We start from the raw sequence: 25,261 nt of genomic DNA on the forward strand, positions 1-25,261 counted from the left end.
TTCAAACACAAACTACTTAGATAAGGATGATAAAAAACAGCATGTAAAGCCAACAATCGTGTTAGTTAGGGCAGCAATGGGTGACGTCATGCATAGCTCCTCCCCGTACGCGTTACATTCAATCAGAACTTCAACGTCACCAGACTCCTCCTCCCTTCCCTTTGTTAACAGACGGGGAAATTGGGGAAGGGGGGAGGAGTCCGGTGACATCAATGTCCGTGATGTCACAGGATGTCCGTTGGAACTCCCTGAAAACCCGGAAGCCGGTGGAGACGTGAGTATTTTGATTGATCAAAAAAATTAACGATTAATCGAGGAATTAATCTTTAATTTACTCAACCCTTTTATTTATATATATATATATATATATATATATATATATATATATATATATATATATAAATCTATCACTATGTATGGAAAAGGTGAAATTATGTAAGGTTTTTATACTCGTGAAAGTATATATTTTGTTTGACGCTTCATATGCATTTCTTGGGAGAGCCACATATGGCTTTAATTTAGAGTGAGTTGACCATTCACCACCCCCATTGTAAGAGATTAGGTTACATCCTTGTCCAAAGACACAGAGTTTCAGTATGTTATCTAAAAATATAAGTTATTTCTTTATATTACAATATTTCTTGATTAGGATTATTATTAAAGAGGGATTCCACCAAAAAAAAAAATATTAAAAGCCAGCAGCTATAAATACTACAGCTGCTGACTTTTAATAAATGGACACTCACCTGTCCCGGGTTCCAGCGATGCCGAGGCCGATCGATCGCTCGGCCCTTGGCTGCTGCCGCCGCCATTCCAGGTGAGGGAATCAGGAAGTGAAACGAATCGGCTTCACTTCCCGTTCCCTACTGCGCATGCGCGAGCCGCGCCGCGCAATAGAAAATCTCCGCGCTGTCACTGGGACCCGTGTGTGTCCCAGCAGACAGCGCGGCAGGGCAGGAAATGGCGTAGACTCCCGTGGGAGTCTATGCCCGGAAGTGGGTGAAAATACCTGTCTTTGACAGGTATCTCCACCCCCCTCCCCCCTGAAAGGTGTCAATTGTGACACCGGAGGGGGGGAGGGATCCGATCAGCGGAGGTTCCACTTTAGGGTGGAATCCCGCTTTAAGTATATTACATTTTAAATGTATATAATCTATCTACTGATATACACTGTTTCCCCGAAAATAAAACCTAGCGTGATTGTCTGTGATGGTTGCACTATAAGCCCTACTCCCCAAATAAGCCCTACCCTGTTTCCCTGAAAATAAGCCCTACAAGGACTTTAGGGCTTATTTGGAGGGTAGGGCTTATATTGCAGCCATCACCGACAATCACGCTAGGTCTTATTTTTGGGGAAACAGGGTATGTCGTATTTAGTTTAGAAGATAGGAAACTTGTATTGTATAAGTTAAAAGGTTTAATACATGGCAGTCTTGCCATCCCAATGGAATGTTTTGATTAGAGACGGTTTTGTATTTCAACATCCTGTTTGGACAGAGTGACACCCAGATTTTAAGAAAGGTGGGGACGGAAATTGTTCATTCAAAGTTCCTGTTTTTTCTGTAGTACAATATAGCCCAGAGGAACCTTAAGACACTTTTTAGGAAGGAGGGGCTGTTTTCATGGGCTAATTTTAGGAAAAAGCTTGTAACAGAGGATGGGGGAGACATTCACGCCTGCAGACACGAGGAGACATTGAAGGACAAAACCTTCTTACACACACACAAAGATACATTATATATTCTACATTTTGACATTGTTTTTGTAACATTTTGTTATTTTATCATTAAATCAATTTTTGAGTTTTTACACGAGAACTGAACATATTTTCTTGGAACTTTCCTCATTAATATGAATTATTGAAATATAATTATTAATACAGTAATAAATCGATTTCTACAATCTTACAGATGATATTCTCTCTCGTTTCCTTGGTTTAGAGTGGAGATCCAATCGATATAGAATTTGAGGTGAAATCAGAAGAAGAAGAGAGGTATGTGAGGGATGATCAGCAGTCTATGGAGGAGGATGGAATAACGGGGACATTTATAGAGGAGGACACTCCTACAGAGATCAGCACAGGTGGGTCATTAACACTAAATACATTCCTCCACCCATACTGCTCACTGATTGGTCCAGAATATGGCAAGGACTGAGTGATATCAGCCTGTAATCCCCTGGTCACTTTCCCAAGCTGTGTTCCCCATCCTGTATTTCTCTAGGATAATCTTCCATCTCTGTGCTGCAGACACAATTTTTGTGTCTTGACTGGATTTATGGAGATTCTGGAGTTCAGCTGGCAGCAAAATGTTAATTTTCACAATATGTTACTAGATCTAGGCACCTGGGGTATGTGTTTTGGGTCTATGGCAAGATCTCTGACAGAACAATTCTCCCAGGATTACTTGCTCTGTTATCTGCTGGCTGTGACGGATATGTCTGTATAGTCTCAGACCCAAGTGCAGTCTCGGGAGATGGGAGGCAGCAGTGCGGGACATCTGCAACTTGTCTCATGTAAACATTTAATCTTCCACTAATTACTGAATACAAATATTATAAGTCCTGACCCTTACACTGTATAATTTATATTCTACATTACATACTCCTGACCCTGGCACTATATACTCTATGTTGTACATTACATAATTCTGATACTATAAAATCCTAACTGTTGTATCCTACATAATACGTTGTACATTACATAGTCCTGACTTCTTTTACACCCGTTTTCTACCAGCTGCACATTTTATATCTGACGATCTGAATGGAGTACAGACTTTTACATGTTGATAATAATGTGATAGCATCCTCAAACTTTGGAAACTTAAACAGAAAGTGATAATGAGGGAGGAGTCAATAACCCAATGATGGTGGTCTTCAGGATCAGTCCAGTCTTCATCTTGATTGTTCTCCCCCATCCTCACTCTTTGACCTCTGGTGGGGCTCATCCCCGCTGTTGTTCCTGTCTAAATCATGGACTAAATAAGGAAGTGCAGGACTTCTTGTGTTGGGAAGATGGCAATGAGTGATAGAGGAGGTGGGGATACTCGTCCTATAATCCCCTCATCACTGTCACTCCTATAAAAGACAATTCTCATTGTTTCCTCACTCTCTGACTAAGGTCCATGAATAAATAAATTAACTGGTAGGAGATTCAGAGATGTAAGGCTGAAACAACTAATCGATTGTGAAAATAGTTGACAACTATTTTCATAATTGATTAGTTGGTCAGTCAATTAATTGGCCTGCATACCGAATGCATTATTTATTTACATATCAGAAAATACAGCTCAGTACACCATCCATACATGTCAGTAAATGCTTGAGAACTTTTATGTGCGAGGAGCAATGCCTCATGGGACATGTAGTCCTGGGCAAGAGAAGGAAGCAAGTGATTCTTGCAGGAGGCAGAAGTTTTTTATCTTCCTATAGGGGAACTCTATACTATACTTTGTATCTACCTATAGGGGAACTCTATACTATAAGGCTTCCTATAGGGCAGAGGTAGGGAACCTATGGCTCTCGAGCCAGATGTGGCTCTCTTGATGGCTGTATCTGGCTCTCCACTCTCAATCTGCGGATTGAGTAGTGTGCTGATCCGTGGATTGAGCCCATAGGAAAGGCCGCAGCTTCGGCCTAGGTCTGGAGCTGCGGCCATCTTGGTACACCCGCCAGCGGCCTAGGTGAGCGGTGAGCTGACGTCCCCATCGCCCGCCTCAACTGCTCGTGGATCTGCCTGCCTGTGTAGTTGTAAGCAAGCAGACAATTGTAGGGGAGATGTGGATATTACAGTGGGGGAGATGATATGGATATTACAGTTATTACAGTTATAATTGAAATTAGTTGATTAACCACTTGCTTACTGGGCACTTAAACCCCCCTCCTGCCCAGACCAATTTTCCGCTTTCAGCGCTGATGCACTTTGAATGACAATTGCGCGGCCATACAACACTGTACCCAAATGAAATTTTTATCATTTTTTCCCCCACAAATAGAGCTTTCTTTTAGTGGTATTTAATTACAGCTGGGAGTTTTATTTTTTGTTAAACAAACAAAAAAAGATGCAAAATAAAAAAAAATATAAAAAAATCATGTTTAATAGTTTGTTATAAAATTTTGCAAACTGGTCATTTTTCTCCTTCATTGAAATGCGCTGATGAGGCGGCACTGATAGGCGGCACTGATAGGCACAGTTAAGGTGGCACCGATAGGCACAGATAAGGCGGTACTGATGGGCACACATAAGGCTGCACTGATGGGCACAGATAAGATGGCATGGATGGGTGGCATGGATGGGTGGCACGGATGGGTGGCACGGATGGGCACTGATAGGTACCACTGATAGATGGGACTGATGGGCACTGATAGGTGGCTCTGATAGGTGGCTCTGATAGGTGGCACTGATGGGCACTGGTAGATGACACTGATGGGCACGGATATGTGGCATATGAGGTGCAGCACTGTTGAGGCAGATTGTGGGCACTGATAGGTGGCACTATGGGCACTGGTGGGTTGCACTATAAGCACGTTTCCTATAATTAGGTGGTACTGGCAGGGGGCAGGTGGGCACTGATGATCTGACTCCAGCTCGCCGTGATCGGGACTGAAGTCCCTCTCACGGCCACTGGTGATCGGCTTTTTTTTTCTCCTCGTGCTGTCAGCGCAAGGAGGAAAAATAGCCGATTACCGGCTCTGTTGTGATCACATGATCAGCTGTCATTGGCTGACAGCTGATCACGTGGTAAGGGGTCGGGATCTGTGATCAGGCGAGTCTCATAGACTCGCTGATCACAGAGCGCGCCCCTCGGGGCGTGCAGGCCGCTCGTGCACGGGACGACGTCAATAGACGTCGTCCCGGCAAAGCAGGTCCGCGCTGTAGCCGTCATTCGGCTATAGCGTGGATCTCAAGCAGTTAATCGATTAAAAAAATAGTTTTAAAAATATTATATGGCTCTCGCGGAATTACATTTTAAAATATGTGGCGTTCATGGCTCTCAGACAAAAAGGTTCCCTACCCCTGCTATAGGGAAACTATACTATACTTTGTGGCTTCTTATAGGGAAACTCTATACTATACTCTGGCTTCCTATAGGAGAACTCTATACTATAGTTTGTACCTTCCTATAGGAGAACTCTATACTTTGTGGCTTCCTATAGAGGAACTCTATACTATACTTTGTACCTTCCTATAGGGGAACTCTATACTATACTTTGTACCTTCCTATAAGCGAACTCTATACCAGGGATATTCAACTAGTGGACCTCCAGCTGTTGCAGAACTACAAGTCCCATGATGCATAGCAAGACTCTGACAGCCACAAGCATGAGACCCAGAGGCAGAGGCATGATGAGACTTGTAGTTTTGCAACAGCTGGAGGTCCGCTAATTGCGTATCCCTGCTCTGTACTATACTTTGTATGTTCCTATAGGAGAACTCTATACTTTGTGGCTTCCTATAGGAGAACTCTATACTATACTTTGTGGCTTCCTAAAGGGAAACTCTATACTGTGTACCTTCCTATAGAGGAACTCTATACTATACTTTGTGGCTTCCTATAGGGGAACTCTATACTATGCTTTGTGGATTCCTATAGGGGAACTCTTTACTATACTTTGTGGATTCCTATAGAGGAAGTCTATACTATACTTTGTGGCTTCCTATAGGAGGACTCCATGTAGCCATGGTGTTAGCATTACTGACAAACAATCCGACAATTTTTTTTTGTTGTTTTATTGGGAGGTACAACTTGGATAGAGATATCGGATTCCCATAAAATTCATCATTGCCATCATATTTAAAGATTCCATTACACTTTGAATAAAGTTAGAGCCTGAAGATTGAATGTGTATAATAGACTAGATATAAATCTTCCCCTGCATCTCCATGCAGACTACTGTTTCTAAGATTTCTCCATCCATCACTGTGTGAGGGACAGAAACATCACTTTTGACTGTATAAATGCAATGGTCTTAGATCTCTTCACCTCCTGCCCAAAACTTGCTTCCTCCTGTACAGACTTGATTCCTCCTGCACAAACTTGTAGTTGCTAATTGAAGCATGACACGTCCTCTTCTATTGGGTAGTATGAACTCCCTCTGCATAAGCTCCTCTGGTGGCTTGTTGCTACTAGGCCTGAGGCCTGCAGAATCTCTCCCCAGAGGCCCAGTAGGTTAAAAGCCTGTCTTCTAGGAAATGACTACTGCTCCCAGCCAGCCCAATTTGCAAACCATGTGCCCTCCAGCCACACTGATTTGACACAGATCCCCACAGTCTCTTTTCTGATCCAGGACTCCTCACCATCCACCATGTGCATGATAAAGACTCTACTAGTAAATGTGTAGAAGCAGAGTTCCCTCACAGATTCCCTGGCACCTCCAGCCCTCCACTGTGGTAACACTCACCGACTTTCCAGCCCTGAGTCCTTCGTGAGGAACTTGTCTGGACCATGCATTCCGACAGCTTCTCCTGCCCCTCTGCTCCAGGAGTTCCCTGCCACCGACTGTGTGGCGACAGAGATATTAGCAATGACCGTGTAGAGGTAATGCTTCTTCACAGCTCTCCCTGGGCCTCCTCCTACGATCAGTGCACCCCCCCAGACGGGAGTGTCCTCCTGCGTCTGTCTAGCACTCCATTCCTCACTTCACCCAGTCGACTTCTCCTCCCCAGTGACATGTGACCTCAGCTTATATATGAGGCGTGCCCCCTGCCAATACGGATGGGGATTGGTCAGGGCTTACACACAAGCTGCCCGCCACTCCAGTTCCAAACCCAGACCCTTTTCTAGAACATTCTCCTCCGAACAGAAGTGCCTCAGAACTGATGTGCAGGTGGTCACACCCACTGCTACTCTGATCACTCCCAGCCCCCAGATCAAAACAGATAGGCCTAGTCTGCAGCATAAGCCTGCCTAAATTTGCCTGTGCTGAACAAACCCTAGTAATATAACCCTTACTAGATCCTACTTACTGGTAGAGGGTGCTACATTTATACCATACTTATAGGGGAACTCTATACTATACTATGCATCTTCCTGTAGGAAAAATCTATACTCTACTTTCTATAGGGGAACTCTGAAGGCAAGAGGAGCCAAAAGTCCTGGGGGAATCCAGAAGAGGAGAATCAGGGCTGCTCTGTTCCAAACCATTACACGGAGGAGATAAGTAGGGGTGTACCGAATAGCAATTTTGGTGCTGAAACTGAAAATTAAGGCTGCACTAGGCCAAAAACATATACCAAAAATTACAGTTTAAAAAAAAATTACATTTTTATATTCAACCACCATTTATGTATAACCATCTCTTGTATCATGTCCCCAGTCTCTAACCATGTCTTGTATCATGTCCTCAGTCTCTGACCATCTCTTTTATCATGTCCCCCATATCTAACCATCTCTTGTATCATGTCTGCAGTCTCTGACATCTCTTGTATCATGTTCTCAGTCTCTAACCATCTCTTGTATTATGTCTGCAATCTCTTACTTAAACACTTCTATATTATTGCAACATTTCCATTCAGTGCACCTCTAGCAGACAAGATACAGATGGTCAGAAACTGCAGACATGATACAGGAGATGGTCAGAAACTGCAGACATGATACAGGAGATGGTCAGAAACTGCAGACATGATACAGGAGATGGTCAGAGACTGCAGACATGATACAGGAGATGGTCAGAGACTGCAGACGTGATACAGGAGATGGTCAGAGACTGCAGACGTGATACAGGAGATGGTCAGAGACTGCAGACATAGCACAGGAGATGGTCAGATGGACTGCAGACATGATGCAGGAGATCAATTCAGCCTTACCAGTGCTCGTCATGCAGCCTGACAGTGCCCAGATTAAAATGGCAATCTCTGTGTGTCACGGTGCTGTATTTGATTTGCCTGGGTCGCAGTAACAATGTCCCGCCTCCTGTAATCATGTCACAGATTCAATGTCCCACCATTGGATCAGTGTGCCATCTATCACAAGAGGCGGGACATACTGAGACCTGGGCAATTCAGCTCAGTGACACAAGGAGATCGCCACTCTGTGGAGGAGAAGAGGGAGGGGAGGACTGGGGCACACCAGGATGACACCCCCGGAATGGGTGGCCCCATTTTACGCTCCATTATTGGCAATAGTTTCCTTTCAGCAATTTGCTGAAAACACAATTTTCTGCAGTTTTTTTTTTTTTAGCCGCCAAAATTTCTGTGCATCCCTAGAGGTAAGTATGACAAGTTTGTTTAAAAAATAAATCCAACATGAGTTTAAGGGCTCTGTGTAGGGAAGATCAGCATCTGACCCCAGAGAAGGTGGAGGCTGGTAGACTGGAGGTGATAGAAGGCATTACTGTTACATAAAGTAAAAGTTTACTAGTATTGTGCATTATATATAAAATTATTATAGCCATGAAAAAAGTCTCAGCTTTCTGTATTACTTTAATATAAAAGTCCCCCTCCCCCTCTAACCTCCATATATCTTCATGTGTGACTCCCAGGTAAAATCCCCATATATCCTACTTCTGGGTATATTTATTATTGTATATATGATATAAGATATATTACTTTCACTATTTCACAGTATAAATGAATCCCTTATAGTAGTGATTATCTGCTGTTTTTGGACTATAAAGGACTATTTTTTAACCCCATCATAACAGATGAATAAATAAAATGATGCTGCTGCTATTAAATGTCCTATGCTGGCCATACACAGATCGATTTTTGGACAAGAATATTCGCACAAATATTTGTATGAAAATGATTTGTACATTCGATGAATGGACGAGTGTAGTTCAAAGATTCCACTTGCTTTTAACATTCAATTATAAAATGAATGTAACTTCTGAGCAAAAACCACATACACTATTTGAAAATTTGTTTGATGGAGAAAAGTTTTCTGTTCTGTGTCTTCGAATTTTCCCGTCACTGTGGTGGAAAATGAAAGCCGGTTTGACCCCACTAATGGTTAGAAAATTGGATGAATTTTTTTTGAAAGAAAAATCAGTTTGTGTACGGCCAGCATAAGTGACATCAGGTGCAGGGAGCTTGTACCCACCTACCTGTCTATGACAAGGGAGTCTGTCATCCATCATATTATATTACACTCCTGTCTGATCTTCTGCAAAACAGCGTTTTACCTCTTTTTTACATTTTAATAATGTTGATCTCTGATTCTGATATGTAGCAGATTCTCCCTCTAATAATACATCTATCTGTCTGTTATTCTCAGAGTGGATTAAATATCCAACTATATATCTGGATATTTATATTTACTGCTGTATATAGAGATTCAAGAATATTAACTAAATTATACACCAACCTTTTTTTTGAGGTTTGTTATCCAAGTAATTGATTAATCGAAATAATAATCGACCAACTAATCAACTATGAAAATAATCATTAGTTGCCACCCTACAGAAGACCCATTTACTAGTTACTAGGGTTATACAATTTTTTTGACACTGAGTATGAGTATTGATATTTTTTTTTAAGTACTCGTCTATACCGATTACCGATATCTATCACCTAGAAATAGTAGGTAAAGGGGTGGTTTGGTGGGAGATGGGTGAGGCTGGGGTGAAGATGTGCTAGATGAGAATAAAAAGAATGGCTGATAAAGTGGGGAAGGGAGTCACAATCCTGGCTACTGCTCTCTATTCAAATAAAACAAAACAAAATGTATGCGCTGCCACGTAAATAAACATGATTGAAAACATTCAGCTGGTGCAAACACCCATTGTATGCTCCCCACCAACAATAAGTATAAATATATGTGCTGTGTCAAATTCTAATTATATAGTTTTAATAACATAAAACAAACATTACTGGCAAAGAAAAGTGAATATCGATGCCTAAATATATCTTGGCGTGATAATAATCTGACCTGCTGCAGGCCGTGTGTCTGTACCTCTGCTTGCTAGAGAGGGGGGCTCCACCAGGCTGAGTACAGACACACAGGGCACTGTGATAAATCTCGATGTGTGCAGAGCCGTGCAGCTGACAAGGAAAGGACAGATCTGTGCGGAGGTCACACAGAACTCACTCCTGCTCACCGGACTGTGACAGAAATAGCAGAGCCATGATGAGCAGAGCTAATTGTGAGAGCTGAACCCATCCAGAGGGGGAGGACAGTGGGATGGGGGGCTGGGCTTGCTAACCTCTAATGCAGGAATTTTCCAAAGACCTGTGATCCCGAGCCTGGTAATAGCTGGCGAGAGGGCAGGAGGAGGTGGGGGGGGGAAATCCTGAGGACACGTGATTGGTTGTTAAGGACTCGGTGGCCCTGTTCCTTAACACACAATAATTGCCAGCATTTTTCTTTACTTTTTAGCTGTTAGCAGGGAATTCCAGCTGACAGCTGAAAGTACGGAGCCCGAAGGTATCGTTTTGGGTATCGGGGCATTTGCAAGAGTACCGATACTCGTGCAAATGGTATTCAGTATCGTATCAGTACAACCCTACTAGTTACCTTGAGGGGGGAATTGTAAGATCCTCAGAGACAAAGCTGCCTGATGTGGGCGGAGTCCTGGTTTAGGGGAACCAATCAGCTCATATCTAGTAATAATCTTTTTATTTCTATTTTAGTAGATGGACGGGAGATGAGGAAAACCTCAGAGGATTGTCTCACTTTGTCTCCAGACTGTAAAGTAGAAGATGAGGACATCACACAGTATAGTCCAGGAGAAAACCCGACTACCTCAAATGTCCATCCGGCACCACACAGTGTAGATGGACCATCGTATTCCTCTTATCCTGAGGAACCTCAGACTGTGCGGGACGGGGCCGTCCTTCCAACAGAGAAGAGCTTTTCCTGTACTGAGTGCGGGAAGTGTTTCCATTCTAAATCTGGTTTTTATGCTCATAAAAGATCTCACACAGGAGAGAAGCCATATTCCTGTCCTGAGTGCAGCAAATGTTTTTCAGTGAAGTCCCAGCTTTCCAAACATCAGAGATCTCACACAGAGGAGAAGCCATATTCCTGCCCTGAGTGCGGGCAGTCTTTCCATTTTAAATCCAAACTTGATGAGCATAAAAGATCTCACACTGGGGAGAAGCCATATTCCTGTCCTGAGTGCTGGAAATGTTTTTCACAGAAGTCCAATCTTTACACACATCAGAGGTCTCACACGGGGGAGAAGCCGTATTCCTGTTCTGAGTGTGAGAAATGTTTTTCAGACAAGTCCAGTCTTTACAGACATCAGAGATCTCACACAGGAGAAAAGCCGCATTGCTGTCCTGAGTGCGGGAAATGTTTTTCACAGAAATACAATCTTCACATGCATGAGAGATCTCACACAGGGGAGAAACCACTTTCCTGTGCTGAGTGTGGAAAATGTTTTTCACAGAAGTCCCAGCTTCACACACATCAGAGATCTCACACAATGGAGAAGCCGTATTCCTGTGCTGAGTGCGGGAAATGTTTTTCAGTGAAGTCCAGTCTTAACACACATCAGAGATCTCACACGGGGGAGAAGCCGCATTCCTGTCCTGAGTGCAGCAAATGTTTTTCACGGATCTCCAGTCTTTCCAGACATCAGAGATTGCACACGGGGGAGAAGCCATATTCCTGTGCGGAGTGTGGGAAATGTTTTTCAGATAAGTCCCATCTTAACACACATCAGAGATCTCACACAGGAGAGAAGCCATATTCCTGTGCTGAGTGTGGGAAATGTTTTTCAGACAAGTCCAGTCTTTACAGACATCAGAGATCTCACACAGGATAAAAGCCACATTGCTGTCCTGAGTGCGGGAAATGTTTTCCAGATGAGTCCAATCTTAACACACTTCAGCAATCTCACACAGGGGAGAAACCAAATTCCTTTGCGAAGTGTGGGGAAGGTTTTTCAGATAAGTCCCATTTTAAGACACATCAGAGATCTCACATGTCGAGAAGCCGTATTCCTGTGTTGAGTGTGGGAAATGCTTTTTATTGAAGTCCCATCTTTACAAACATCAGAGATCTCACACGCGGAGAAGCCGCATTCCTCTCCCGAGTGAGGGACTTGTTCCTCACTGAAGTCCTGTCTCTCGTACATCAGGGATCCCACAGAACCCTCGAGGTGTATTAGTGCCTTGAGTGTGGGAAATGTCTTCTATATGAATGTTGCTGGACATCACAGCTCTCATGTGGGGAAGAAGCACACCCTGATATACACCTCAGATATACTCCATGGCTGATCTTCATCATGGAGAAAACAGTTCCAGGGGTGTAGACATTTTTTTAAAAAACTACTTGTTGAAGGAACTTAATCGGGGTCTCAAAATCCTTACCCCTTACAACGATCGCCTCGTCCCTTATGACAATCTCCTTGTCCCATATGAAAATCTCCTTGTTCCTCATCTACCAGAGAGCTCAGCAGAGGTGTGGGAGTTCATTGAAAACTACAAGCCGACATTGGCAAAGGACAGAACTCTGTGAATGAGTGGCACGGCCGCGCTCTTTTCATAAAGTGACAGCCGGTATGGGGAACTTCTCCCCGCACTGCTGTCACACAGAGGACTAATCAAAAGTGCTAATTTTAAAAAGTTTATATGCAAGTTCTTTCCATAAAAAGTGTTTGGGGACCCAGGTCCTGCCCCAGGGGATATGTAATGTCAATGCAAACATTTTTTTTTAAAACTGCTGTTTTTCCGGGAGCAGTGATTTTTAATGCTTAAAGTGAAACAATAAACATGACATATTCTATTAAAGCTGTTGTATACCCCCATTTTTCTTTCTACACCTGTAAGGCAAAAGGCATAATGAGCTAGTATGCACTGCATACTAGCTCATTATGAGATACTTACCTTAGAACGAGTCGTCTGTAATTCACCTGATCCACGCCAAGGTAGCTGACATGTTGCCTCGGTGTGTCTTCTGGGTATCGCGGCTCCAGCAATGTCATCACTCCTATGCTCATACGCATGGGAGACTACTTTCCGGCAAAGTCCGGCATCTGCCAGGCCTTTCAGCTGAGAATCCCCTGCACTTTAAATATCGTTCCTAGGGGGGTCTATAGTATGCCTGTAAAGTGGTGCATTTTTCCCATGTTTAAAACAATACTGCAGCAAAATTACATTTCTAAAGGAAAAAAATGTCATTTAAAACTGATCATGGCTGTAATGAATTGTCGGGTCTCGGCAATATAGATAAAAGTCATTGAAAGAAAGAGCATGGGTTACCCCCAGTCCATTACCAGGCCCTTTGGGTCTGTTATGAATATTAAGGGGCACCAAAATTGTGTGGTGGTCCCCATAAAATCCATACCAGGCCCTTGGCCTAATATGGCCAAAGGGCCAAATGTCCCATGATGTAAGTTCACAGCGCCCAACGGACCAAAAAAAAAAGCTGCAACCGACCCGCCTCTATGAGAGGCTCCCACCGACTGACGCATCTACTCTGTGACAGCTTTTATATAACTGAGGGCGGGGTGACCCTTGACATAACCGGATGACCCCACCCCCTCTGATTCCATGGGGGCGTGGTCACCAGTTTACATCACTGCGTGGTGTAAATGGTTTTTCGCTGATTTCGGCTCATCGGCGGCGTGATAGAAGAAGATGAATGGACATCATGGAATGTTTTTTTAAAATAAAGGACTTGTCCCAAGCTGTCTCTTGTCTTTTTTACCATTTTGACACTTTTTTATGAAATGTTGGGTATGTGAAATATCCATTTCAGGTGGCGAAGCCAGCCCAGCAGGGGTTATCAGGTGACCCTGAGTTTCCGAAACGAGGAGTTTGAGACGATCCGGGAATTTCTGATAATCAGCCGGCTGAGGTAAGCCTTTTGCTTACATTTGAGTTATCAGACTTCCTTGATCGGTAAGGCATTTTCGGGACAAAGGGTACCTATTTTACTCCCCTTAATCGAACTGTATTGATTAGTGGTTATATGTTATGTTGTCACTGTCTACTGTCCATCAGAGTGTTATAGAGAAAGGGAAGAATAGTGCTGTTCACAGGTATATGTAGTACATCTGCTAGATAAAGTAGTTTAGAGGCAAAAGGGTATAGGCACACGTAGAGAAGACTGGCCAGTCATTATGGGCATTAAATTAAGTAAGGGAATGATGGGTAAGAGACCCTCAAAAATGCCCAGCGCAAGAGGAGCGCTATATATGAACCGAAGGTGCGGTTCCGCCTATACTGAGCCCCTAGATTAATGGTTAAAGTGGACAGGGATCCACAATGGGTAACTGGGTTACCACCAAAGTCCACAGGGACAAAGAATCATGCAGAGTATACAGCTAGAGAAACGGCTATTTATGTGAGCAGGATGGATCAAGAGTGACATTAACACTAGACAGAAAGGGACTTTTTGATGTTAAGTTGTGGGCTGAATTTGGGGTCAGGCACTACAACTAGTAAAGTCAAGAAACAGTAATGAGAGTTAAAACAGAATGCTTAATATGTTGTCAGAGAGGGAAGATGGGATGAGCACTATAGCTGCCCGTCTGATCATAGAAGGTACAGTATGTGAAGTATAGAATTACAATACATTGGATGCAAAGGATATCAGAACAAAATAAAGAAAGCAGAAGTTTAAGCAAGGAAGTATTAAAAAAGCGTTAAAAGAAAGTGAGAAAATGATATGCATATGTTGTGTACAAATGGGAATAATGTAAGCGATTTTAGAGCGATACTTGTGTATGTTTGTGAATGCTGGAACCTGTAGTTCTATCGCTTGTGTCATGTACGCAGATGTGACCCCTTCCTTTGTGCTCTCCTCAAAGAATGTAGCTGGGATGAGAGTTGGTGATAAGCTGGGAGGACACCATGCCAATTTCAGTTTTTTAGACAAAACATTTATAACAAAATGTGCCGGGTTAACGAATCTAATGATAAACAATGTGATCACAATTATTTTTGAATCTGTTTTCCAAACATGGTAAATTGAAGGTTACAAATTAACCATGTCTTACACTAATTGAATATCCTGTGATAGTGGAAACAGTGCATTAAAAAAAAAAAAAAAAAGAGAGAGAAATTGAGTAAAATTAAGTAATATGTCCCCCTTTAAGGACATTTATCTGTGCATATATATTAGTGTGTGATATTGAAATTATCATATGAGTATTAATTTCTAATATGAGTTTAACAATTTTATTAATAAATATAGATATATTGAAACTTTGGTTGGAAATGAAATCCAGGTTAATGGGGAAATTGGTAAAAATGGAATTAGTTTAGTTTAAGATAACAATTTTGTAATTTTACATTTATTAAGTGGAAAGAAAAAAAGATTAAGATGAGGTTGTTAATTTGAATACAGCTGCAATAATGTTTAACAAAGCCAAGATGAATGGGATACATAAGGAAGTTTTTCTACAGAAATGAAATCTTAAAGTCTGATAATAACTTAATGTGCGGTCCATGATGTGAGAGTAATAATAACATTTAAATATAACAGACCCATCACATCAAGTCCACACACCCTGTTAGGATAGATGCTGCCTGCAGCCAGTTGGTTTATAGTTTTTGATGGCCGAGTGCTTTCTGGTCGGTCATACATATTGTTGGTCCTTTTGTTTTTATGTATTTTTATTTTTGAAATCCAAAGCAGAATGTGTGGATTGTGAAATGATGTAAGTGCAGTGGGTATAAGTAGAAGAATATTTTGGATTTATGGACATCTCTGCAGCACTGCAGGGTATTCTTATAATTTCTTATAATATTGCCAGGAAAAAGTTGTCTTTTTGAAACATGAAACAGGAGTTCTTACACAAACAGCATGATAGGAAAAAGCCATTGTTATATTTATGCAAGCTGGACCCAGTAATGAAGGGTTCACTCCGATGTATCAGAGCTGTAGCTTTATGCAAAGTTGCTATTAGACAAAGTTACAGATATTATTTTGGTTGAATATTTCATTTTTAATAGTCCGACATTCTGCACAGCAAATATATAGCTAAGTGTTTGTCTAATGAAAGGTTCAAAATGTGAATTTGTTTTGTATATGTACAAATCTAACAATGAAAAATGCGTACATTTGAATCCAGCCACCTTATTGCCTCTATTGGAGGAGGCTGGAGACAAAGAAAAAGCACATGTGTTAAATTGATGACGTGGGAATCAGCTGCCTTGAGCCCAGTGCAGGACACACTCCCTGAAGACCCGAGTATTTACTTTTTTGTAGTGTTATTCCTGGTTTTATACCAAGGATGAAGTTTATCACCCAGAAGGATACCCTGTATTCAGAGTCATTGGATCCTTTTTCCCCAGCTCAAGAAGCAGAGCTCCATGTTTTAGAAAAGCCTGTGAGCTATAAAAAGAGTATATATTTATATAGATAGTCAAGAGATAGAGAGCTTTTGGTTCCATTTGAAGGGCCAGAAGTTTGTTTTTACTTCGGTGGGTAAACCAATCAAGCATGCCAAGTTAATTTGATCGGCTGTTTTCAGCCTTCCAGGTTCTTGCTGAGGTAGCCATACTAACAGTAAAACTCACACATGGAAGCAGACCAGGCGACTCTAAGGATGCTGCATTTACAGCCCTGGACACTTGCTGGGTCTGTGCAACTCACAGATTCCACCCTAGTTCTGGCCCAGTATAGCTGGGATTAATAATTCAACTTTAAGGACCCCAGAACGAGAAGCACAAGTGGTCCACAGGGGGCAACTTCTTACGAAACAAGACTTTGGAAAAGGTGATCATTTATGTCTGCCAGACACTCTTTTCCCTTCAGCTTGACACATGGACCGTGTCATCAGTCACAAGCAGTTATGGCTGCCTTAGTAAATGAGCGTGGGATAGAGCCAGGGTTCTACACAGTTGTTTTTATAACATACCACTTCTTGTTTTACCTGTTACCAAAGGTGTTACCAAAAGCTGAACATCCCTTCCAGAGATAACAAAAAGATATATCCAATGCCCAAGTCAGGATCTTATGAGTATGTATTTTGTTTGTATGGACATGTTTTCTGGATGTCCAGTGGCAAATGCTACTGTAAAGGCTACAGTAAAAAAAAGTGTTATCAGAAGTAGTTTTTAAGTACAGAGTGCAGAATCTACAGAGAGTAACAGAAGAAATCATTTTTATAGGAGAGTCCTTACTAGAAGTTTTGAGGTTTTATTTTTACACCCCCTACTGTCTACAATGTAGCGGACAAAGTAGAGTAAGACACTAGAAAACTTTTGCCTGAATGTTTTATTATATTTTATCAAGCCCGTAAGGGGATGTTGGACTCTCTCCCTATGGGATTTGGTTTGGGAGTGTGTTACTCACTTGCTTATATTTTGTCTCAGCAGCTGAAGTCCTCCATTCGGATCTCACAGAGAATGTTGCTGATCTTTTAAGGTTTTTGACAAACTCATTTATGTGTTTTCTCCCCAATTCCAGATCCTAAAAGTTTGGAAGGATCTAAAATTAAAGCCAGGTGACTTGTGGATTGTTAAGAGACATTTATATATAAGGAGATGTTTGGAGACTCAATACAGCATCTATTTCATGTACAGTTTTGCAAAACTTGAAGGAAAAGTCACCTGGATCCACACCAGACACTGTAATATGACTAAATGAAAGAAATCTCTGTGTTTGATTTGTTTCCCTCTTGCGATCACAGTCTCAGGGTATTTTTTGATTCAATTACTTTAATTGTAAGGGATATAGATATTTGAAAAGTAGTTTAGCCATGTTGAAGTCATATTTGTCTTTTGTACCTTTTCCATTTTATGTAGAATTGTCTGTGTTTACATGTGCTGATAAGTCAGCATACCAGCAATTAAGCTAGAAGGCCATTCTGGCCACAGGAGTGTACAGCCAGTACTCTGTAAATATGTCTTATCAATCATTTGTTTTCCACAGTGAAAAGTTGTTTTGTAATGAAAAAAGCTGCTCAGCTATTATTTTCTCCACAATGGAGTTTTTGCCTCTTTGGCCAGGACTACCTCCACCTAAGCGTGTGGAGGTTCCAGGTTAAAGGTGATAGCAGGTATGGTTAGTGATCAAAATATTGATCAAAAGAGAGGAGACTGTAATGGAAATTTGTAGGTTCTGTATATAATTGTATTCTATTTTATATGTATTGCACGATGCCCTCACTGTGCACACGGCACTAATAATGTTTTCAGTACATGTTTTGCATTCTTTCAAGTTCTGATTAGAATAAGCCTGCCTATGTAACGCCCCTTGTTACCATAAACGTACAATTGTAATATTAATGTGATACCTACGTAATCATGTGTATAAAAGCCTTCAAATGCATCATAATAAAGGAGAACGGTTATTTGGAAAGATGCTGAGCGTATCTTTTGTGTCTGTTCCCTACTGCAGTAGTTATTAATTTGGAACCACTAATCAATATGAGGATAGGAGTTGCCTATCATCAAAATATCCATTTCAGTAGGGGTACTTGTACCCCGTTACCAATTCACATGGGGGGAGGCCGGGATCTGTGGGTCCCTTTGTTAAAGGGGGCTTCCAGATTCCGATAAGCCTGCCGACAGCAGACCACCACAAAGCATGTGGCTTGGTACGGTTCAGGAGGGGAGTGCTCTGTTGTCCCCCCTCTTTTCCTGCATCGTGCCAGGTTGTGTGCTCAAATAAGGGTCTGGTATGGATTTTGGGGGACCCCTATGCCATTTTTTTTAATTTGGTGCAAGATTCCCCTTAATTTCCATATAAGCCCTGAGGGGCCTGGTATGGATTTTAGGGGGCCCCACAAACACAATTTTAAAAAAATTGGTTAGGGCTCCCCTTAATATTCATACCAGTCCCAAAGGGCCTGGTAATGGACTGGGGGATCACATGCTCTTTTTTTTCAATGAGTTTTATCTTTATTGCCGAGACCTGACAATTCATTACAGCCGCGATCAGTTTTAAATTACTTTTTTTCTTTAAGAAATGTCATTTTGCTGTGGTATTTTTCTAAACACGGGAAAACTGCGCCACTTAACAGTTATACTGTAGACAAAGCCCAGGCACAATATTTATAGGAATATTTCATTTTTATTGTTTCACTTTAAGCATTAAAAAAAAATCACTGCTCCTGAAAAAATTTGCATTGATACATGTCCCCTGGGGCAGGACCCGGGTCCCCAAACCCTTTTTATGACAATAACTTGCATATAAGCCCCATAGACTTTAACGGTGTTCCGGCAGCTTTTGAATTTGCCGCAAACACCACATATTGTACTATTTGGTGAACACCCGATGTTCGAACATTGGGCTCATCCCTAATTATTTTTTTTGTCCAAATATTTAACCCCTTCAATAATGGACACTTTCACCCCTTTCCTGCCCCGGCCAATTTTCATCTGTCAGCGCTCTCACACTTTGAATGACAATTGTGCGGTCATCTAACACTGTACCCATATGACATTTTTACATTTTTTTTCTCCCACAAATAGAGCTTTATTTTGGTGGTATTTGATCACCTCTGGTGTTTTTATTTCTTGTGTTATAAATTAAAAAAGACAAAAAATCAGAAAAAGAAAATTCTGTATTTTATGTTAAAAAATAAAAAAGTAAGTTTTCTCCTTCACTGATGAGGAGGCACTAATATGCAGCACTGATGAGGCGGCACTGACAAGCATCCCGGATGGGCACTGATTGGCATCACTGGTGGGGCACTTGTGGTCATCACTGATGGGCCTGTATTGATAATCAAAACTGAATATCAGTGCAGATCCCCCTGTCAGGAGAACCGCTGATTGGCTCTCCTCTACTTACATCTTGTCAGCACGAATAAAGGAAAGCCGATAACCGACACTTCATGGTTACGATGTGATTAGCTTTGATTGGACACAGCTGATCACATGGTAAAGAGGCTACATCATAGGCTCTTTACCGAGATTGGAGATGTCATGTGTCAGAGCGACACACCACACCAACTATTGCAGCGCACCCGATCGGCTTATTCTTCTGGATGCCATATGATGTCCCATCAGGATAATGGAACCCCCGCCTGGCCATCTTTCTGTAATAGGCCGGGCGAGAAGGAATTAAAAAAATCATTTTAGGCCTGAAGATTATATGAAACCCCAAAACATGATATATTTTCTGAAAGCCGTTGGCATGGACCACCCCGGATAAAGTAAGCAGGTATCAAACAGAGAAATCGCCATTCTGTTGAAGGGGTTGTAGAAAAGTGGGAACAATGGCCCATTTATGGGGGGACAGCCCACAAATGATTGGAGGGAGAGAATACAGCGAATAAAAGAAATGACTACAAAGGAAATCTCAGAGGAGCCATGGATGAGCTTATTTCATGGGACAGCGGGCTCAGTAAAACAATAGAAAGAATCTTTCATACCCCATTTATTAAATGCGGCTAAAAGTCAGATTCCAAGATATTGGCAAGCAATAGAAAGTCCTACAATAAAAGATTGGATTGGAAAAGTAGAAGCCCCATATAATATGGGAGATGTGAGATATAGTGGAGAGGAAGAAATAGAGGGAGTGATAAACAGATGGGAAGACTGGAAGGTGGAAGAAAACCAGGAGATATGCGGAGGGTATAAGTGGGACACAAATGGTGTAAACTAGGAGTACCGGGCAAAACAAGGAGATTTATATTCAGGGAAGGATGGGAATAGAGGGGAAGAAGAAAGGGAGGGGGTGGGGATGTGTTTTAGTAGTTGGGTGAAGGGATGGAAAATGTATCCGGTATTTATTTGCATGTTGCACTTTATTGGTGTGTTTGTAAATGGATGCAAATGAAAAAATAAATAAATATATACAAATAAAAAATAAAAGCCCAAATGCCGTATTTCCCATTTTAAATCGATGGCTGGTTTATTAGTGTTTGTTTCAATAAATTTTATGATACACTAAAAATATACGGCGGACCCTCAGCGTGCCGTCTACCTAATTAGTATGTGAGAAAAGGTGAAACAATACTAATATATGGGGATTGAAGAGTAAAAATGACAAAATGAAAAAAAGAGGGAAAAGGAGAGGATGGGAGCTCACAGTATGAAGATTAAATGGCAAACTTGAAATAAAAACCTGTAATAGCTCAGCCAAGCCTGCGGTAGCACATATCTATGGAACTTCACTCACCATACAAACATGATCAGCAAAAAAGATTTATTGGTGTCAAAGATAAGAAAGACATAAAAAACATCATGCATACATTAGCATTACAGCTATAAAAACAAAAGGACATCTCTGGACAGGAGCTGCAATTCCACCCAAGTTGCAGGAGTTGTAAAAATGCTGTAATACAGCTGGGATAATATCCCCGGGTCTAAGCGACCTCTGAAGAGTGACCCAAGTGTTGAACTGATATTGAAAAAGGGAAGATGGATAAAGTCAGAGCACAAAGTGGAAGCTATGAGATGATATGATTGGTTCTCCGATCTGCATTGGAAAAAGGTGGACAAGTAGATGATTGTATTGATCTGGAAGGTAGGTGTAAAGAAATAGGGGGCGTTGTTGGGTAACAGTGGTCAGGAGGAGATATACAAGTGGAATAGTAATGAATATGGGGGTCCAATAAAGTGATGTGGGGCTCACTAAAACCAGAAGAACATGGTCCTCCTTGGCCTCCCTCTCACTGTACCAATCAGAGTCCCTATGAGGACTCGCTCTCACACCCCAAATGAAAGAGCAATGTGAAGAGGTGATCCTTTCCAGAAAGTAATAGTCCTTTCCAAAGAATGGTGAATGGATTTATACTGTACTTATCAGCTTGTCATCAAGTCCACAGCTCCAGGGTCCCGGGGGAAGGTCCTCCCTTGTCTTGTAAAGTGTGTAGAACCATATATGGGTCAAAGGCATGTAGTCCAGAGATGGGCCGCGCTGGCCTGACCACTTTCACCCATCTCTGTCGTCTGCATCAGAGGCTGGTTACCAATGCGCTCCATTGTACTTTTATCCTTCAGTGTCTACTTACCTCACAAGTGCATGAGTCCAATCTCAGATATTACAATCAAACCATGCCCAACAAATGACAATTAAGGGCTCTACTAGCCAGAATTGACCTCAGTGATTTCCTATGACCATCAGCTCCATCTAGTGACCATAAAGGGGTATTTTTCCTGAAATACCGCAATAAAAATAGCACAATACCATATTATGGCCACTAGATGGAGCCAAGGAAATCAGTGTATGAAATAAAATACATCCAATATTCATCACAGCCGGGTAAATGTTGCTCACATTCATTCAACTATTTTATTAAAAAACAGACCTCTAAGTGTTTGTGAAATCTTCCACCACAAAATGTACTCAGCCAATGAGAGGTAATGACTCAATTTTTTATTTTTCTCCTGCTATCAATGGCCGACACGGTACAACACTTCATCCATGTCTTTGGTGATCTCTGATCTCCTTATCAACTGTTTCTTACATGATGAAGATCAGCCATGGAGTATATCTGAGGTGTATATCAGGGGGTGCTTCTTCCCCACATGAGAGCTGTGATGTCCAGCAACATTCATATAGAAGACATTTCCCGCACTCAAGGCACTAATACACCTCGAGGGTTGTGTGGGGTCCCTGATGTACAGGAAGACAGGACTTCAGTGAGGAACAATTCCCTCACTCAGGACAGAAATGCGGCTTCTCCCCTGTGTGAGATCTCTGATGTTTGTAAAGATTGGACTTCACTGAAAAACATTTCCCGCACTCAGGACAGGAATACGGCTTCTCCCCATGTGAGATCTCTGATGAGTGGAAAGACTGGACTTCACTATCCACCCCGACCAATCCGAGTACTCCCCATTTATCGCCAACCTCTGAACTCGCCCTTGTAGCCAGTTTTCAATCCATGTACTCCCCCTATGGTTTATGCTAACCAACCTTACTTTGTACAGTAAACGTTTATGGGGAACTGTGTCAAATGGTGTTGCAAAACCCAGATACACCACATCTACGGGCCTTCCTTTATCTAGATACACCACATCTACGGGCCTTTCTTTATCTAGATACACCATGTCTACGGACCTTCCTTTATCTAGATACACCACGTCTACGGACCTTCCTTTATCTAGATACACCATGTCTATGGGACTTCCTTTATCTAGATACACCACGTCTACGGGCCTTCCTTTATCTGGATGGCAACTTACCTCCTCATAGAAGGTTAGTAGATGGTTTGGCAAGAACAATTCTTCATGAATTCATGCTGATTACTGCTGATGGTAACAATGGCCAACACGGTACAACACTTCATCCATGTCTTTGGTGATCTCTGATCTCCTTATCAACTGTTTCTTCCATGATGAAGATCAGCCATGGAATATATCTGAGGTGTATATCAGGGTGTGCTTCTTCCCCACATGAGAGCTGTGATGTCCAGCAACATTCATATACAAGACATTTCCCACACACAAGGCACTAATACACCTCGAGGGTTGTGTGGGATACCTGATGTACAGGAAGACAGGACTTCAGTGTGGAACAATTCCCTCATTCAGGACAGGAATACGGCTTCTCCCCCGTGTGAGATCTCTGATGTCTGTAAAGACTGGACTTATCTGAAAAACATTTCCCGCACTCAGGACAGGAAAATGGCTTCTCCCCTGTGTGAGATCTCTGATGTCTGGAAAGATGGGACTTCTCTGAAAAACATTTCCCGCACTCAGGACAGGAATACGGCTTCTCTCCTGTGTGAGATCTTATATGCACATTAAGTTTGGATTTACAAGGGAAACACTTCCCGCACTCAGTACAGGAAAGCCTCTTCTCTGTTGGAAGGACGGCCCCGTCCCTCACAGTCTGAGGTTCCTCAGGATAAGAGGAATACGATGGTCCATCTACACTGTGTGGTGCCGGATGGACATTTGAGGTAGTTGGGTTTTCTCCTGGACTATTCCTGTTATGAGAACTCTGATGTGTTAAAAGTTGTGACTTTAGTAGAAAGCATTTCCCGCACTCAGGACAGGAATAATGCTTCTCCCCCGTGTGAGATTTCTGATGTCTGTAAAGATTGGCCTTGATTGAAAAACATTTCCCGCACTCAGGACAGGAAAATGGCTTCTCCCCTGTGTGAGATCTTATATGCGCATTTAGTTTGGCTTTAGAAGGGAAACACTTCCCACACTCGGAACAGGAATATGGTTTCTCCCCCGTGTGAGATCGTTGATGTGTGTAAAGATGGGATGTCTGTGAGAAACACTTCCTGCACTCAGCACAGGAATATGGCTTCTCCCCTGTGTGAGATCTCTGATGTTTGGAAAGACTGGACTTCAGTGAAAAACATTTCCCGCACTCAGGACAGGAATACGGCTTCTCTCCTGTGTGAGATCTTTTATGCAGATCAAGATAGCTTTTAAAAGGGAAACACTTCCCGCACTCAGTACAGGAAAAGCTCTTCTCTGTTGGAAGGACGGCCCCGTCCCTCACAGTCTGAGGTTCCTCAGGATAAGAGGAATACGATGGTCCATCTACACTGTGTGGTGCCGGATGGACATTTGAGGTAGTCGGGTTTTCTCCTGGACTATACTGTGTGATGTCCTCATCTTCTACTTTACAGTCTGGAGACAAAGTGAGACAATCCTCTGAGGTTTTCCTCATCTCCCGTCCATCTACTAAAATAGAAATACAAAGATTATTACTAGACATGAGCTGATTGGTTCCCCTAAACCAGAACTCCGCCCACATCAGGCAGCTTTGTCTCTGAGGATCTTACAATTCCCCCCTCAAGGTAACTAGTAAATGGGTCCTCTGATCTCCTACCAGTTCATTTCTTTATTCATGGACCTTAGTCAGAGAGTGAGGAAACAACGAGAACTGTCTTTTATAGGAGTGACAGTGATGAGGGGATTATAGGACGAGTGTCCCCTCCCCCTCTATCATTCATTGCCATCTTCCCAACACAAGAAGTCCTGCACTTCCTTATTTAGTCCATGATTTAGTCATGAATAACAGCGGGGCTGAGCCCCACCAGAGATCAGAGAGTGAGGATGGGGGGACAACAACCAAGATGAAGACTGGACTGATCCTGAAGACCCCCATCATTGGGTTATTGACTCCTCCCCCATTATCACTTTCTGTTTAAGTTTCCAAAGTTGGAGGACATTATCACATTATTATCAACATGTAAAAGTCTGTGCTCCAATCACGTCATCTGATATAAAATGTCCAGCTGGTAGGAAATGGGTGTAACAAAAGAGAATACATATTATGTGTATATATAGCAGTGGGGGGAGGGGAGAGAGCAGAAGTCAGGACTATGTAATGTACAACATATTGTATAAGATACAACAGATAGGACTATATAGTATCAGAATGATGTAATGTACAACATAGAGTATATAGTGCAGGGGTCAGGAGTATGTAATGTAGAATATAAAGTATACAGTGTAAGGGTCAGGACTCATAATATTGGTATTCAGTAATCAGTGGAA

The 25,261-nt window shown here is 42.1% G+C and overlaps 1 protein-coding gene, 1 long non-coding RNA gene and 1 pseudogene across 2 annotated transcripts; 2 read left to right on the forward strand and 1 right to left on the reverse strand.

Moving 5' to 3' along the window:
* Positions 1-10,242: 10,242 nt before the first annotated feature.
* Positions 10,243-12,861, forward strand: LOC143989697 (uncharacterized; annotated as a pseudogene).
* Positions 12,862-12,866: 5 nt separating this feature from the next.
* LOC143989948 (uncharacterized) lies at positions 12,867-19,291 on the forward strand. The gene is made up of 2 exons (XR_013277109.1): positions 12,867-13,624; positions 18,313-19,291. It is a non-coding gene; the product is annotated as an uncharacterized LOC143989948 (long non-coding RNA).
* Positions 19,292-20,979: 1,688 nt separating this feature from the next.
* LOC143989751 (uncharacterized) lies at positions 20,980-24,724 on the reverse strand. The gene has a single exon (XM_077490023.1). It carries the CDS (start codon positions 24,513-24,515, stop codon positions 23,322-23,324), a length of 1,194 nt encoding a protein of 397 aa, XP_077346149.1. The 5' UTR covers positions 24,516-24,724; the 3' UTR covers positions 20,980-23,321.
* Positions 24,725-25,261: the final 537 nt, after the last annotated feature.

This window comes from Lithobates pipiens, unplaced genomic scaffold, assembly GCF_037356315.1.
Source record: "Lithobates pipiens isolate NorthernLeopardFrog02 unplaced genomic scaffold, aLitPip1_a1.2 Scaffold_18, whole genome shotgun sequence".
In the NCBI taxonomy this organism is placed as follows: Eukaryota; Metazoa; Chordata; class Amphibia; order Anura; family Ranidae; genus Lithobates; species Lithobates pipiens.